Source organism: Alosa alosa, chromosome 10, assembly GCF_017589495.1.
Source record: "Alosa alosa isolate M-15738 ecotype Scorff River chromosome 10, AALO_Geno_1.1, whole genome shotgun sequence".
In the NCBI taxonomy this organism is placed as follows: Eukaryota; Metazoa; Chordata; class Actinopteri; order Clupeiformes; family Clupeidae; genus Alosa; species Alosa alosa.
Window position 1 is genome coordinate 3,995,172 of NC_063198.1, and position 18,206 is coordinate 4,013,377.

Here is an 18,206-nt window from a genome sequence, read left to right on the forward strand (position 1 = left end):
CTTATTTCTCCCAAACATCTGGCACTCAGTTATTTATTTATGCTTCTTCTATTTGGCCATGAATCTTTCATTTTTATCCCACATTGGTCTGAGTCACAGTGCCATGTTGCGTCTCACTGCTTTTGTAACCAGCTTCTTGGTAGAGGGTATTTATATAAGGTGGCATACAAATAGAGATGAACACACACACACACACACACACACATACACGCACACACTACCCATATACATCTCTCTCTTCTGAATGTTGGTGTGTGTGTGAGTTTGTGTTTTGTGAGGAGACTTGATGTTTTGGGTTGTATTTTTAGTATCCCCTGAAGGAGGTGGTGGTGATCCACCAGGACTCTGAAGCTCTGCAGGATATCCAGTCCCTACAGAAGTACATTCTAGAGGTGAGCCTGCTGCTCTGCCCATCTGTGTGGAACTTCCCAGTTACTGTCTTACTCGACTCTCTACTAACTCATTGAGTGCCAAAAACGTAATATTACGTTTTTAGCTTTTTTTTTTTAACTACGAAACTAGACACTCTAAAACACCTTATATGTGATTTTGGGAACTCTGTGATGAATGGAAATGAAATATATGACGATCGAAAACTCATGAAAACGCAAGATCTGGACATTTTATCTGGACGTTTGATCTTAACTCGGCTTTTGATGGTTGCCGCTTTGTTTCGAATCAGTCACTGATTAGCCTATCAGTGACATGCACGCCAGGTCAAAATCAGGGTTTATCACTAGGTGGCAGGTCTCGTTTAGATCTCTTCACAGAAACTTTGCAGGCAACACTTCTCAGGTGCTGAAGGGAGAAATGAAAAAGTCGAAGAAAAAGATATTGCAGCAGGCTTGTTTTCGCCAGACAACGCTGGATGAGTCCACCTTTCTACTAAGACAAGATGACTCTGACCACGACAGGTCAAAAACATTACAAGGAGTGACTGAACACCGTGCTGAGGAGGGAGTTCCATCTCCACCACGAGCCGGTCCTAGCGGAGTGGGTAGTAGGCCAAGTCGCGCTTGCAAGAGGGCACGCTCTTGCCAGAGTGCTGAATATGTCGGTGATAGTGACTCATAAAAGATGCAATATCTCCATTTCTAGAAAAAAAACAGGGATTTTGATGAAAACTAGCCACTGTTTAGCGTGGGATTTCTCAGGAACAGAGGCGTGTAGAAATACACGGTTTGCACCCACTGAGAGGTTAAAGTCTCACCTTTTAAACGAGCCATTGTATGTGTTCATAGCTATAACACAGAATATGCTGTGGCTGTACAAAAATCATCAACAACGAAACGAAAACAGCTTGGCATTCAATGAGTTAAGACGACAGCCTTCGTATAAATGCTACGGTCTTCATTTGTAAAGGGAGAACCACATTTTAAAAGGTCTTAAGACTTCATGATTTAAGAGATGATGGACAGTGATGGCTTGCATTTGGATCTGACATCATTGTGTGCCCATGTATCATCTACATGTTTTTTTTCAGAACACATCTGGCCTGATCCAATGTTGCTGTGTTACAGCTATAACTATATTCAGGAAGATGATCTTTTAGAGACTTTTGAGCCACTGTGTTAAAGTAAAGCAAGGACAGCCTTGATGATTTTAAATTACAGTAATTCCACCCCATTATATATCTGGCTGTAGTAAACACCTTGGGACATAAACAACTTTATCTCTGTCAATGTAACTCAGCCTTATCAGCCCCTCTTTATTGCATGAGAAATTGCAAGCTCGACTTTCAACCTTGGCCATGCCTCCCATACGTAAACATTTTTTATCCTCTAATGTTTTTGTTTTTTCATCTCTACAGGGTATTGAAATAATTTAGTGCAGTTCACAAGTCCATCAACTGGACTTGTAGGTAGAGGAGTACAAATGCAAAATCTGTCCTCAAGTTCGAAGACTATAACAATATGACCTCTTGACTATTAATTTCAAAACAGTCTTATTTCTTATCCATCTCATTTCAGTTCAGGCTCTCAGGTTGTCCATCTGCATTTTTCTTTTAAATATATATTTTGGGGCTTTTTGCCTTTTATTTTGATAGAGAGAGACTAACAGGAAGTGAGTGGAAGAGAGAGATGGGGTGGGATTGGGATGACTAGGGTTGGACTAGAACCCAGGTCCCTGTGGTGCGGGCTCTGTAGCCAGTTGCGCCACAGTGCCCCTGTTCATCTGTATTTTGGTCACTTCTAAGTTAGAAATGATGATTTAGGGGGACATGTGATATATGTGGCTAGAGTGTCCATACCATTTTCGGGTCCAAGTGCCCATGGGGACCGAGGACTGGGGTTCGGGTCCAACCTATTTCCCATCATTTCCCGATCCCACCCCATCTCTCTCCCCAACTGGCTTGGAAATTGCTGAAATATTGATTGATAATGGAGTTTTTGTGCATCATCCATAGTTAACGTAAACTGCAGTAGGTCCTTAACACTAAATGTCTTTTTTTTGTTTGTTTTTTTTAAAGTATATTTTTGGGGGCTTTTTTGCTTTTATTTGGACAGGACAGTGGAGAGTGAGACAGGAAGCAAGTGGGAGAGAGAGAGATGGGGTGGGATCGGGAAATGACCGCAGGTCAGATTCGAACCTGGGTTCCCGTGGGCACTCGGACCTGTATAATGGTACGGACCTGTATATGGTACGGGCGCTGTAGCCTACTGCGCCACAGTGCCCCCAAATGTCTTTTTTTTTTTTTTATTAAAGCAAACTACAATACTACAATACAAAAGAGTTTTAATGCAAACTACATAACCTCATAACATTGCTGTGACAATGCATGTGTATTGCTGTTTTGCAGCATCATTGCAGTGTCAAGCATCATTGTATGTTCTGCTTAAAAACTGCTGCTGAAAAACTAGAAAACCGCTTAATGTTAGTTTTAGCCAGAGAACACTCTGCTCTAAAATCTTTGGTTTTAGCTGGTATGACCAGCTAGAACATTGAAAAGTTTTCAGCAAGGAAGTAACGTTAGCTCAGGTTGCGTGCTAGATTCTTGATACCTGGAGACATTTTTCCTTGTCTTTATTGTTGATGACAGAATCTCACTAGATTTATGGAGTTCATTAACATGCTTTTGCGAATGACAAAATGTCTGCACTTGCCACCACACTTGAGAGTGGTCTTAAGCCTTTAATGCAACAACACCATTCTAGGTTCTTCTTTGGTAACTATAATGTTGCTTTGCCTAATCCTCATCTTGGCAGAATATTTAATTCATAAGGTTAAAGACAACCTACCACAAAATGCCAATATGTTTTTGTAAATCAATATCTTAACATGGCAGTTCCATGTGTACATGAGAACTGTAGAGGTGCAGATCTTGTTGTGTAAAATGCAAATAAAACCAAAATGTGGTGATCTCGTAAACCCATATTAAGCAGCAAAAAGGACATAGACAACATATTAATTGTTGAAAATGAATATTTTGACTATGTCATGGAAAATATATGATGACTTTGAATTTTATGTCAGCAACATGTTTCAAAATAAGTTGGGACAGGGATTTTTTTACCACTGTGCTGCTTCACCTCTTCATTTAACAAAATTTTGTAAATGTTTAGGAACTAAGGAGACCAGTTGCAAGAGTTTTTAGATTGAAATGTCGTCCCATTCCTGCCCGATATAGAATTTTAGTTGCTCAACAGTATGGGGTATTCTTAGTCATGTTTTTCATTCCAGCATAATTTGACATTGTTTTCTTGAAATATTCCAGGGTCTTCCCTGGAAAACACATTGCCTGTGTGGCAGTATATGTTTCTCAAAAAACCTGTACAGTGTATACATCATTCGGAATTGATTGTGCCTTGCCAGATGTGCAAGATGCCTATGCTGTAGGCACTAATGCAACCCCCACACTGTCATAGATATTGGGTTTCAAACTGAGCACTAAAACAAGTTAGGTTCGATAGCCCCTCTCCTCTTTAGCCCAAATGAGTCCATGATTTCCAAAATGAATTGCAAACTTTGATTGATCTAACCACAGGACCTTTTTCCTCATTACCTCAGTCCATTTTAAACAAGCTTAGCTCAAACTTAAGATGGCGTTATTTCTGTATCGTGTCTAAATACAATTTTGGCTGTTACATGGTAAAGTTTAGACTAGTATTTCTGAATTGAGTATCAAACTGTGCTCATAGACAATTCTTATCATAGGTTTTTCTCAATTCAAATTCAAAATTGACATATTTTCCATGAAATAGTCAAATTTGTCATTTTCATCATTTGATACAGTATGTTGTCTGTGTCCTTTTTGCAACTAGGAGTTTATTATTACATTCTGTTTTTATTTTACAGCAGATTATTACATTCTGTTTTTATTTGCATTTTACACAACGTCCCAACTTTTTCTGATTTGGGGTTGTACATATGGTATGTAGAAAGTAGTCTTCAGGTATAGTCTGCGTCATACTTTTAAGAAGAATATAATTAAAAACATTGTTCAGTGTAGGTCAGCCTTCTCAGTTGTATTTGAATGCCATTTTACACAATATTCTAGTAATTAAATAAGTTACATTTTAGTTCTGTTGTAGGACTGAACCTGCTAAAACGGCACATGGAAGATGCCATGGAAGTGTTTAAATGTACATTCCACTTGTAGAAGGCACCACTGCATCTGGTCATTCAGCCTGTCCTTCACCCCCCACCTCTCTGTCAGGGTAGCCTGATTGATGGGAAGGCCGTGGTGCAGACCTAAATTTAGCGCCCCCTTTGCTGTGCCTGACACGGGCAATTTTGTGGCAATGCTGTGTGAGAGAGGTCTGCAACATCATGCTGCTGCACCAGGGATTGATCGACCACAAAACATGTATTCCGCTCAGCCTTAAAAGCACAAAAGCACACAACTCCATGCAAGTGCACATACATTTTCACACAGTATGTCACAAATGCTGGACAATACTATGATATTTTATAGTGTAATATTCACTAATTATCTAAGCCACATTTACATTTATATAACATATTTTAAACAGTTAAATATTGTATTGCACATACTTGTTTGAGTCACAGACTTTACCCTGTACATTTCTAACCTAGCCCCGTTTTGCATTATTTAAAAAAAGAAAAATAAATCACCTTATCTTTGCAGTTTAGACCCAGAAGCACCTATCCTGTTACAGAAAGGAATAGCTTTTCACACTGCACAGACATTCTGTTACCTGTAGCCAGCCAATCATAGCAGAACTAGGTTAACCTGAGGACAACTGTCAGAGATTCCTCCAGCCTTAATGTGCGCTTAGACATGTGTTATTATATTTTTTATTTCTCTTACGGAGGCCAGAGAAGTGGATGGTAAAGGGTTATTAAATTGCCACCTGACACTTGTTCTAGATTAAAAAACTAAAGTAGATGGAGTTACAGCTGTGGACACTGGTCTTGTCAGAGAGATTAATTTCCGTTTGACCTGACCAGACGGCAGCAATAGTATCCGGCTGCAGTTTTTACTTCTCTAGATATGTAGGACCTGCTGTCTCTTCCATTGATATATCAGATATTGAGATCAGCATATCTTGTATTCTTTGCATTACTTATTTTATACCTTAACATCTATATATTTGCGTGTTGTTCCAGTTGTTTTCTCGTTTTCCCATTTAGCAGCATAAGTATAAGTATATATACTCTTTTGATCCCGTGAGGGAAATTTGGTCTCTGCATTTATCCCAATCCGTGAATTAGTGAAACACACTCAGCACACAGTGAACACACAGTGAGGTGAAGCACACACTAATCCTGGCGCCTTCAATAACAGCGGCGCTCAGGGAGCAGTGAGGGGTTAGGTGCCTTGCTCAAGGGCACTTTAGCCGTGCCTACTGGTCAGGGTTCGAACCGGCAACCCTCCGGTTACAAGTCCGAAGCGCTAACCAGTAGGCCACGGCATGGCACGGCTGTGGTTGCCTTCAGCCTTTTTTTTTTTTCATTTTGCTGTGTTATGGAAAGAGCTTTTAGGGTTGCCTATGAGCGCTACTGCTCCTTAGTGAATGACCTATCTCCCTGACTTTCATATTTCTGTAGCTCTCTGGTCTTCTCTAGCGTCCCAGACGTTCACCCTGGTAAAGCAGGGTGCTGCCATGGTCTTAATGAGGCAGACGTACTGTTAGAATATACACGTGCTGTCATTTCAGTTAGTTTGTATACGGACACTTTCATTTAAACACAACTATTTCTCTCTTTTCCTCTCAACTGTCTTGTGTCTTTGTTTCCATATTCATCCCTTACCGGTCTCTCCCTCACCCTCTCCAGGAGCTGAATGTGCGCCAGCTTACTCTGTCCACTGACAAAGACAAATATGGCATCCGACTGAGGGCGGAACCTGATCACATGGTGCTGGGCAAGCGTCTAAAGGGAGCCTTCAAGGCTGTCACTGCCTCCATCAAGGAGCTGAAGAGTGAGCAGCTGGAGGCGTTCCAGAAGTCTGGTGAGCATTCTGCACACCTACAAGCCACTTATGCACTTTATGCCAAGCATGACTGCAGAGCAAGGCCTTGTGGTGAAATTGTGATCTTTATTAGACACCTAGGCATCCTTCCATACAAAGCTGCACACATACAGATACCCACTACAATCCTACAGTAGCAGTCTTTGTATACTTTTAGTCTGCTAATATGTAGTGTAAATGGCTGTGTTCCTGCACTCATTATGTATAACATTGTAGGCATTTGGCAAGAAAGGAAAGAGCCCTTTCATTATCTCTTGAATAAATCAGGAAAACGCAGCGATTCATGCTTGAATACATAAGGGTTGCTGCATTGGGCCTGTCAGTCATCATGACGTCTCATATTCATAAATTATTCTGCTTCATGTGTGACACATCAGCGTCTGGAGTAGATAAAAAAAAAAACATCTAAAGAATGTCCGACAGCCACAACCCTTTGATGGAGCTTACATTTGGTTCCTTTTCAACATAGCTGGAGGTGCTGGTATTGAATTCAGTTCTGTCTTCATATTTAATCCTAGTGGACCAAAGGGTAGAGCTACAGGGTTGAAACATGTTGGAAACTCCGCTTCCTGACTTTTGACCCCCCCCCAATTCACCCCCCTCCTTCAGCAAGTGTGTGTAGGTGGCTGTCTTGCCAGTTAGCTGCAACCAATCCGTCTTATGAGGTGGGTGGTAGGTTTTAATGAGTGGTAGCTTTACACGTGAGAACAAACTGCCTGCCCTAGAGGAAAGAAGAGGAGGAATGGAGTGTGGAAATCAGGCACATAAGGCGCAATCAGTCTGATAACAATGTTCCACCCAACATGGCCATTTTAGATGTATTTCATGCTTTTTACACACAATCAGCATGGAAATCTGGAACATCAGATACGGCTTTGTTTGATAAGAAACAAACTACATAAACAGCATCATAACACTTTGTATCCAAGTATCTCTAATGGTAGTAGCTTTCAACAGCTCATATTTAGTGCTTGTGCCTTGTCAGGTTCCATCGTGGTGGATGGACATGAACTCCATGAGGAGGATCTGCGTTTGATGTACACTTTTGATCAGACGTCTGGTTCATCAACTCAGTATGAGGCCCACTCCGATGCTCAGGTACTGGCCTTGACAACCACTCCGATATCAACAAGGGCCGGTTGGCTGAACTTGACGCTTTCTTTTGGATATACAGTATCTAGTCTCTAGCCAGCCATTGCTCTTACTCCTAAAAAGGATAAGTTTAAAGTCCTCAAGTCAGTACTTAAAGTCGGACAAAGCTCTTGTAAAATCCTCTTTGCAGTTTACAGGTATGGTAGAGAGATTCATCATGTTGTCTTGCTCTCGTCTTGCTCTTGCCTTGCCCTAGTCCGTGCTCCATAGAAGAAACCATATTGTCAGGAGCAGAGCCTGCCTTTAATGAAAAGCTATAATGGAGCCCAGTTAGGAATTCATAAGTCACACAGAAAGTGTCTCTAGCTCAATCACTCTGTAGATTTACCCTACTTGAACGTTGATAGGATGTTTTAATAATCTTTACTGAAACAGACGTCTGAAATCTCTACATATCTCCTCTAATCAGCATTTCTCATAACATTCTAGTACCTCTTGATTAAGGTATCCTGCCTAGCCACTACATGATGGCAGAATCTAATGATAAGCTTCAATGTGCCATTGAGGCAAATGTTAAAGTGCATAAGTATCCTAATGAATGGTAACACTAACTGTATAGTAAAACATGCTTACCACTGACAAATATGTCAGATCAAATTCTTTTTCATGTTTTTTTTGTTGCGTATTCTTCTGATTGTGTGTTTGTGTGAATATGTGTCACTTCAGGTGCTGGTTCTGCTCGATGTTACACCAGACCAGTCCATGGTGGATGAAGGTGTTGCCCGTGAGGTCATCAACCGCATTCAAAAATTACGCAAAAAGGTGAGCAGCTGCTTTGGCCTGTGCTACAGAATATCAATAGCGGTTGTTGACTGTTACACCTCTATTGGTTAAATGCTGTAATTCAAACAAAGATTGATCAACATCTTCATTGGAGCAATATTTGGCACAACACACAAGCTTTACATAGTTTAAAATACACCTTCTTCCAATTGTCCCATCTCTGCCATAGATTGAAATTGTTTCACTCGGGGTTTGTATATGGAGTCATCATAAATATGGGTGTGTAGAGCTAATTCCCGATCCATGGTTCCAAGCAAAAAGTTTCTGTACTATTTAGCTGGTGTGGACAGTTTCAAAATCTTGGTCTTTGAGTAAACAGCTCTGGGCTTACCACTGAGAGCTCACTTGAAGAACGAACACAGCTTTGAAGTGTTGTTTTAGTAATGTGAAGCATGACAGATTTCCTTCCTTTCGTCCTCTTAATAAACAAACATTTTTCTGTCCCGTAGCTGTTGCTGGGGACTGTGTTGCTGAAGAAAGGGGCTCGGGAATAAGGGAGTGAATACGGCAGCATTGGCTGCCTGCCAGGGTTGAATTCCTGTTGTTATTGAAAAATCTAAAATCTGCCGGAATTTTTCCATAGCAGGGAATTAGGTTTATTTATTTTTTTCAGACATGTCCTGTGATGAGTACAGGACAGGTAACCAGGGGGCATTGACTCCTGAGGGGCCTCAGATAAATATGGAAAGGTGAGGAATGAGGTTAACCCTTGGAGGATGAGGATTGGCCTTGGGGTGGGGGGTTGCTACATGGAATGTGCAGAAAAGCAATACAAGGAGTCCTACACTAATTAAGCCAAGTTATATATGTGTGTTTGTGCGTTGTGTTGTGTCTGTGAATGTATGTGCGCACAAATGTGTGGATGTGTGTATGGATGCTTCTGCGTGTCCGTGTGTTTGTGTGTGTGTGTGTGTGTGTGTGAGAGAGAGAGTGAGAGTGAAATGAGTGAGACTACATTCTCTGTCTCTGCGTTGAACTGGACCGTAATTGCTGGTTTGGTGGATTAAGGACATCGAGACAGAGCTATATCCACCTCAAATATGGGAGATGGGAAGTTGGGGGTTGAGAATGTTGAAGGAGCCAGGAGGAGAAAATTAGAACTTGATGATCAGATGAGTGCCATCCTGTCAACCTGCCTTGAATGTCTAATCTGCTCTCAGTCCAGAGCCAGCTACACCACATGCTGTTTCTGTAACAGTTAGTCTCTGCAGCACTGCTTGCTTTATGAATGAGAGCACAGCACAGTGGTATGTCAAGAAAATATCTGGGGACAGTGCAGTACCATTTTTTTTTAAACCCCATTGAATGTGTAACACTCATGCACAAGTTTGTTGTAATGTAATATATTGATTTTGAGTAATTAATTTCCTAGGGCCACCTGGTTCCCTCTGATGAAATCACAGTGTACTACAGCTGCCAGCCTGCAGGGGAGTACCTGGACAAAGTTATCCAGGCACACACAGACTTCATCCTGGCCACGACTAAGGCTCCACTCAAACCCTACCCTGTGCCCAACACGGCCAGTGTCATCATTCAGGAGAAAACTCAAGTAATGCTCAGTCCTACCTGCACAGATGTTCTTATTGAGGATAACATGTTAATAGTAATCAGTAATCATTTTAAGAATGGGTAACATTACACTGTCTAAGGCAATGCACTTCAATTTCTGTTTCTTGTTTTGGTATGCCATGCATCTAAGCAGAAGAAGTAGAAATAACATTATGTTGTTATGCTTGAGTGATTTTATAAACAAACCTTTAGGTGTCAACTCTTTGTGTTGGTTAAATATAATGGAAGAATGACATAAGTCAATGAATATACAGAATTGTCAACAGGACAGTCTACCTAATTCACTAATATGGAAACAAACATGACTTCTTTGCTCACTGTATTGTTTTGTTTGTATCATATTAGCTGAAGGGTGCAGACCTGGATCTGACCATTGTGAAGGGAGCTGCAGCTTCAAAAGCCCCTCTAAATGGCCCAGCCTGCGCCTATGTCAACCTCAGACTTCATCTTGGCAACAAGGAGCAGGGTACTGTGTATACTTAAGGCTGGAAACAAAACGTTTAACCTCAAACAACTGGTTTAATTGGTTATGTCTGGAGTTGCTATTGTAGTAATATGTCTTTCCGATGCTTCAGCTATCTATAAGGTTAATGGCAGGAGAAATTGTCTGTTAAACATACAATGTATTGCTGATGTACAGAATTTGATTTAAAAAAATCCATCTTTACTGTGAACATTATCATATAGGCATAATAACTATTTTTTAACTGTTTTTTTTAACATCAAAACACAAATCCCAGTCCAATAGACTTCTTTGATCTTATCATATCTAGAGGGTGTTGCACTTTTGGAGAATCCCAAAGGAGACAACAAGCTTAATGTGGAAAAACTTAAAGTGGTGTGCCAGAGCATTTTTGGGCAGCAGAACTCCTCACTTGCAGTTTTCAATGGGAAAAATGGTAAGCCAGACAGTTTTAATATGTAAAATCATGAACTATATATTGACAAAGTGCCACGAACACTGACTAACAGAAAATTTAGGCTGTCAGCTTGGGTGAATCCTTTCCTGAGTTTGTTGTGTGTATACGTTGTGTACTGAACATATCATAGTGTGTATTTGAACTCAGTCACACTCTCCGTTTACAGTTACAGTCTGGTCTGATCTGAAATACAGTCTGCTTGTATTTGTAGCATTCCCGGTGGAACCATTTGATAGGTTATTTTTAGCTTCACTGAAATTATTCACTTGCCCAAAGGATGGTATCTGTTTGATGTTCATGCCACTTTTAGAAAAACGTGAGTGTTCGTATTTGTGAGGGGAGAAGCTTGAAAGAGGTTCAGTAGAATTTGGGGTAAATCGACTTTGTCTATTTGGCCTGTCCAGTTTTGTAGCTTGAAGGATATATTTTTTGCAGGACAGGTCAATTGAGGAATTTACCGAGTTGAATATGTGTAATCAAAATGCCCTTGCCTAGGCCTTGCCATGTGCATGTGAAAGCGTAGGTGTGTTGGTGCAGGTGTTGTACAATTCCCTCCCTTCACCTCCATCCCCCTGCCTCTTTGGCCCCAACAGTCAGTTTTTCAGTGGGTCTTCTGGACCTGCCAAGAGAGAGGAGGGGGGGGGGAGTGAATGAAGAGAGCGAGTGTGGAAGAGCGGCTTCTCTCAAATGATTCCCCATCTCGAGTCAGTTCATCTTCTTGTGTCTAAAAATTGATGCGTCATAACCCCAGTTGCTTAGGAAGGACAGGGAACGAGTTATGAAACAACAACAGGTAGGTCTAGAGATTATTATTATGTTTTATAAACTACTCTTCAAAATAGCCTATTTCAATAAAAGATACAGTCAGTGTTGAGGTTGTATAGCCCCAAGACATTTCAAATGTGCAGGCTGCTGGTGACAGGCCTAGCTTTTGCTCTCTCCTTCCCTCCTACACATAGCCTAGGCATACACAGTAAAGACGACTCGTGATACAGTGCCAATTTCTCAAGTTCCGTGTGGTAGGAAGCAAATGAACAGCTCTGGAAAAAAATAAGATACCACTGCACATTTTCTGATGTCCTTCTACAGTTGCTGAGTGGCATTTGAATGAATGGACGGTCATATTCAAAATTGAGAGACCACTGCCAATTTGAATATGACCATTCGACGACAACTCATTCGAATGTCACTCAACCGTAGGATGACATCTGAGAAATGTGCAGTGGTGTAGGTCCTCTGAATTAACGTATGAAGCATTTGTTTTGTATTAGATGTAACTGTGCAATTTAAAAGGGGAGTCTTGTCACGTAGGCTATGGTTGTTTGACACATTAATGTAATGGCCAGTGTTGGTCAAGTTACTTGGAAAAAGTAATTAGTTACTGATTACTTATCCAAGAAAGTAATCCAGTTACTTTACTGATTACTTATTTTCAAAAGTAATTAGTTACTTTACTAATTACTTTACTTACATGTAGTTAGTTTTCAAAAACACACTAGCTATACACAACCTGAATACGCTTTTTTAAAACTTGGTTTTATTAGTTTCAATCTTAACTTTTTGGTGTGTATACTCCTTCATTCGAATAGATGTAAATAAAATACAGCAATAAAATAATTAAAACCAAAGTCTCTATTAACATTTACATCTTTTAACAGTTGCAGTGCAGAGAGGAGTAATGTACCAAAACAGAAAATGCTGTTGCATGCCACATTTAGGCTTTTTTGAACTGTGTGTGTGCAGTGCCGCTGCTGGCTGTTTTGGTGCCCAAAGCACAAATAAAATTATATTGTAATATATATTATTTAAATGATAATAATGACAGTCATTTTAGTTTAAAATATTTCTTAAGAAATACTACTAATTTGATGCATTTTAACTCATTTATAAATGGTGCGCTGTCACTTTAAGAGTGTCTACACAACTCTCATAATGATCAGCTCCATTCAAATATAAGCCTATGGCTAGTCCACAAACTCCACATTTAGCACAATATTAGCAATAGTGATGATGATATTAAGTTGGTATAAACAGCTAGCTAGACATTTTCTGATTTCAATTAAAAGTGATCGTTATCTGAGTGGAATGTGTTTCAATCGGCATAGGCTACTGTGCTTCATGTAAATGCTTAGTTTAAGGGAAACTAATTATTGAAGACATCAACACTCACCAGACCCATTACAAAAAGGCAAAGACCCCAATATATGTGTGCCCTTTTTCCAAATCACAGTGAATGCAGCCAAAATATTATAATGCCCTGGCTCCTTTTATAACGGGGCGGCCCAGTAGGCTACAGGGAACCGGCGACGTAAATCTATTTTCACCTGTTGCTGCAGCAGTCATGTCGGGATCTGGGGGTGTCTCAATGAGTTTCACATTCCTGTGCCGGCTTGCTAAGGGCTTTTCGTAATGTCTGAACTGCAATGAATTAAATGCTCCATGTTCGCGCTCTCTCCCGCACTCCATGTCTTGCACACGTGTGTCTGTTGTTTACATCTATGTCGCGCAGCTTTGGGGTTACGTCATTGTCACGAGTTAGTCTCACAAAGCAAAATCCATACAGCAAAATCCCAAATTCCTTTACTGTCTATGGCCAAATCACGGTTTAGTAACGCAGGCTGCTTGCAGGAAAGTAAAAGTAATCTCATTACTGTTTTTGCAATTGTAATCCCTTACTTTACTAGTTATTTGAAAAAAGTAATGGGATTACAGTAACGCGCTACTTTTAACGCGTTACTGCCCATCACTGGTAATGGCCCACCTTACTTCACCCTAGACTCACCACTGCGATATGTGTGTACATTTGTCAATGTATTGCTCAGTAAATGTTGTAAATCATCTAAACAGAACCATCGTTATCTATCATTGTCTTATATGTGACCATATGTTCCTTTTCTGGCCTTTTTTTTATGCCTTTATTGATAGGACAGTGGAGAGTGACAAGAAGCGAATGGGAGAAAGAGCAGGGGTGGGATCCGGAAAGGACCACGGGACGGGAATCGAACCTGGCTTGCCGGCGTACAGTGCAGGTGCCCCAGCCAGTTGCGCCACAGCTGGGGCCCATATGTTCCTTTTCTGATGTATTTTTGTGTTCTTTTCCAGAGTTAACTGGAAAAAGTGATCTATTTGCACTGAGTGGGAAGACTCTGTATATATCTACAAATGGAGTCTCCAGTGAAGCTCCCAGCTCTAACACCCTACTCTGTCCCTATGTCAACCTCCAACTTGTCAATGCTCAGCCTGCAGGTAAGTCCTCCTGGTCATTCTCTCACCTTTCACTCAATTTAACTAAGCGTTCACTTCCTGGTTTAGAGAGTGTGTATGTGTGTAATGAGCAATAAACATGAGCTTATTGAAGTGCGTGACCCATGTAGAAGAAGGTGCCGTTTTGGTTAGTTGTCTGACTTCCCTCGCCTCCCTGTGCTGTAGAATGCCAAAGTGGGAATATGGGAACTCTACTGCTGTCCAACCCAGTGGGCCAGAATGGCCTGACGTATAACAGCCTCCTCACAGAGACTGGCAAGGTATTTGGCCTCCGCAGTCGAAGACTCAAGCTCTACCTGGATGAAGACCTCTCACAAGGTATTAAGGCTGCACAATTAATTAATTTATAACCGAAATTGCAATTTGCAAATGCAATTAGCTAATCACAGTTAATCATGCAGCAGGCATCTTTGCCCCAGTCGTTAATCTTGGCACATCTATGATTTTTGTGGTCATTTTATCCTCTTTATGTGACTTCTCGTACACTAGACATGCTCACCAATGAGAAGTAGCCCAAGATTGTAATCCTCCTCAACAACCCAAACTAGCAGGTGCTTCTACACCTACTGATGACCTTATTCTGAAGTATAATTACTAGGGGTGTAAAGATTAACCGATATGTATCGGTATCCGTTTTTAACGTGTAAGATACGGCTACATCGATACGTGAAGCCCCGTATCGGAATAAAACTGAAATGAACCGGTCGTTATATCGATTTACTTGTTACGAATCGGTTCACAACCTTTTCTGCTCGCTCAGACTCTCATTTACGTTCCAAGCAACGCGTTCAAACCACGTCCGGTTTTGAAACTATACGTGGCACGGAATTGTGGGTAATGCAGTTCGTTTTTGGCTACATTCATTGCCCAAAGTAGTCAAATGACCTCATTACCCATACATCTACTGCAACTTAAGCACGTGACAACTCACACTCGGCCGTTTGTTTTACAGTTTTTACTCTTTTGTTTTTCAAAATCCAGCGCGAAATTAAACACTAAACAGCAACGATAGTCTGTAGCGTATAGCCCTACGTTTGATGAAGGGATTTCCTTAATGTTAAATAATAATTTGGCCTTTGCTAAAACGATGCACAAATTATTAGCCAATTATTTTGTTCATATTCACTCAGACTTGTGGCATTATAGGTTTCTGCATTAGGTCTACCGTTGGAACAAAATAAACCCAGAGAGTTCATTGATATGTAGGCCTATTTTATTCTTGCAGGCTATATGAGAAAAGGCCAAGAGTGTCTTAAGCACTGTTTTATTTTATTTCGGTATTGTCTTACCTCAACAAGGCTACAGCTCCATGAAAACAATCAGATATAACTCTATAAAATCTATAAAGTCTATAAAAAAATATGTTGTATTTGGCTGCTGTGTTTGCTGTCAGTTTAGATAATCATATTCATTTTTTGCCTAATTGACAACCATGACCATGATAACTGATAATATAAAATTAATGTGCACCTTGAGCAAATGATAAAAAATCTTTAAGAACGCTTTCCAATCTTAATTCTTTCCATTCTCTCATGAACTGCATCGAATCGCATCGCATCAAATCTTTCTGAATCGTTTTTTATGAACATGCATCTTTTCTTGTATCGAATCGTGCCCATGTATCTAGATGTGAATCGGATCGTCTTTTACATGAGAGATTCACACCCCTAATAATTACAGTGCATGGAAATTCTGTTATCCGAAGTCGTCTTCTTCTTCTTCTTCTTCTTCTTCTTCTTCTTCTTCTTCCAACTGTTTCAAAATAAAGTACTCACTACAATAAATCACTATTAAATAATTTAACTATTTAAACTATCCAACTATTTAACTATTCAGCCATTCCAACTGGCAGTTATCATCAACTATGCCTCCAGCCAACTATATTAAACCACCGCCTACTCAACAACCAACATAGCAACCATTGAAATAAAGCATCTATGTCAGTTTCCATAGCAACCAACATGATTACCCTAGCAACCATCATAGAAACAGCTTTATTTAACACCGCAACAACCTTGTCTACCTAAGCAAAATCATTGTAACTATCTCTACATTATCTGTTTTAACACTGTATATTTTACATCATATGTTTTGCATTTTCATGCACTGGTAATTCCTCAGAATTACCTTTTCTAGTTTAAAAGTGAAATTTGTTTACCTTATCTCGTCAAGAAGAAATACGAACAAAGGCATTAACCCTTCATTATTGTTGCAAATTTGATGTTATCTTGAATTAAGTTGAATAAAATTAAAAGACATAAACAAGACTATAAACATCCTTAATGATGTTGAATGTTAAACATCCATGTTAGACCGACACAATCAGGCACCAACACAATCGGGAATCGCTCCCTTTTAGGGGAAAGTAGACCGCTTTGATTGAATGGAAACCAATGGTGCTGCATTGACGTGGTGAGGTGAAAAGTGCTTACATATTAGGAATTTAGGAGACCATTACATATTAGGGATTTAGGAGACCATTACATTCCTATTTTTTGCTCTTTCCAATTTACTAACAGGAGTATCAAACAAAGTCATGGCCGAACTGCCTGTGACAGTATAGCTAAGTTTGGCAAGCTTGACATGTCATAACATCAACTAAACTTAAGTCTCTGCTTAATTCTGTCGCTTGAAATATGAACGTTTTTCTACAACTAAGGCCAAATAATTGGCTATGTTATACGAAAGATCCACAGTTTGCTAGTTAGCAAAACTTGTTTAGATGTTTATTATATCATTTTCCAGAGCTGTATTTTATTATATTCCTGTCTGTTCCATGTGAGGGTTGATCCAGCTTAGTGTCACTCATGACACCCTCAGACCATTTTAGAGTACATTTAAAAAAAAAAAAAAAAAAAAAAACATGGCTAAGATCCTGTCACCTGAGTCCCAGCCATTGTATCCTAGGTCTTGTAAAAGCATTGACAAAGGGGTTGTCTGGCTGCACATTATGTATGTTTGTTTGTGGCTGGTCAGAGTGGGAGTAAAAGTAGGCTGTGAAGGCACAGTGTCGCTTTATCCTGTCAGACCTGTGAAGGACACTTTCACTGATAAAATCCGCTCCTATTTCGTTTCCCGCCTGTCTAGAAAAAGCTAATGATGTGCAACTTCCCTCTTTTTTTTTTTTTTACCCAGCAACCTGACACCCTACAGATATTGCTGCTGTCTGTCCAAAGTTCGATTCATGTGACATTTAGCATCTTGTCATCTCTTGTCTTTGTAAACCAAAATGTTTCATTCCTTAACACATTTCTGTGGTTAATTGACTTCAATATTATCTTTTCTTTCAGAGTTCACAGATCAATGTCCTCTGAAGACCCTGAACACGAAAACTTTGTTCGTTTGGGTGCGACCCACAACTGCTGAAGCCTGAATATCAGGGAACCTACATCAAAGAAGTGACATGTCCACCTTCAATATTAAGAATACTGTACAACTTCTCTTGTTGTGGAAAGTCTCTACTTTTCTTATCAGGTCAGAAAGGGCTGTTCACCATTCTGTTCACCACTCTGGGCTTTCTTTAGGGAATAATCAGAAGGACTATGGAGAATATACTTAGTGGGTGTGGAACTTTTTGTTTTTAGGTGCCATATACTTAAGGGAAATGTCAATCATGGGGAAAATTAAGAACAGAAAAAGTAAAAAATTAACATACATACTCTTTTACAACATAATGTGTGTTATTTGTTGCCTAATGTTGAAGGTTGTCTACTGTACATGATCCACTTAAAGGAATTGACTAGAAGTATTCCCCTTTAAAAGGCTTCCTCATTGAACTCTTTGCTTTCAAAGCACACTCTCAAATTGGTCTTTCTCTATGAACCTAAAAACATGATGAATTTAACTTTAGAGACAAACAAATAAAGTACTTTGAACCATCATTATTGCTTTTTTTACCAGCATTTGCCTTACTAGTTTCTGTAAATAGCATACATTTCCTGTGTTTCTGGTTAAGAAAGCACCAGCCAAGCATGCTTGCATAAAGAAGCCTATATGTGACTAGTGACTCTCCAGAACCCCTGGAAAGAAAAATATCTACTCCTGCTGTGAGCCAGTTAGTAAGTGGGCATCTGTTGCCATTC

At 40.0% G+C, this 18,206-nt stretch overlaps 1 protein-coding gene across 3 annotated transcripts in view; it reads left to right on the forward strand.

Moving 5' to 3' along the window:
- The window catches only part of iars1 (isoleucyl-tRNA synthetase 1), a 60,718-nt gene extending 42,713 nt beyond the window's left edge, over positions 1–18,005 (forward strand). For 2 of the 3 annotated variants that reach the window (XM_048254331.1, XM_048254332.1), the window contains exons 25-34: positions 309–392; positions 6,241–6,415; positions 7,422–7,534; positions 8,255–8,350; positions 9,744–9,920; positions 10,286–10,406; positions 10,714–10,839; positions 13,963–14,106; positions 14,290–14,442; positions 17,415–18,005. In XM_048254331.1, coding sequence (XP_048110288.1) covers positions 309–392; positions 6,241–6,415; positions 7,422–7,534; positions 8,255–8,350; positions 9,744–9,920; positions 10,286–10,406; positions 10,714–10,839; positions 13,963–14,106; positions 14,290–14,442; positions 17,415–17,497 — 1,272 coding nt within the window. In that variant the 3' untranslated portion in view covers positions 17,498–18,005. Of the gene's footprint in view, positions 1–308; positions 393–6,240; positions 6,416–7,421; positions 7,535–8,254; positions 8,351–8,820; positions 9,242–9,743; positions 9,921–10,285; positions 10,407–10,713; positions 10,840–13,962; positions 14,107–14,289; positions 14,443–17,414 lie in introns of those variants that run through there. The other variant, XM_048254333.1, reaches the window with a different exon arrangement.
- The last annotated feature ends 201 nt before the right edge of the window (positions 18,006–18,206 follow it).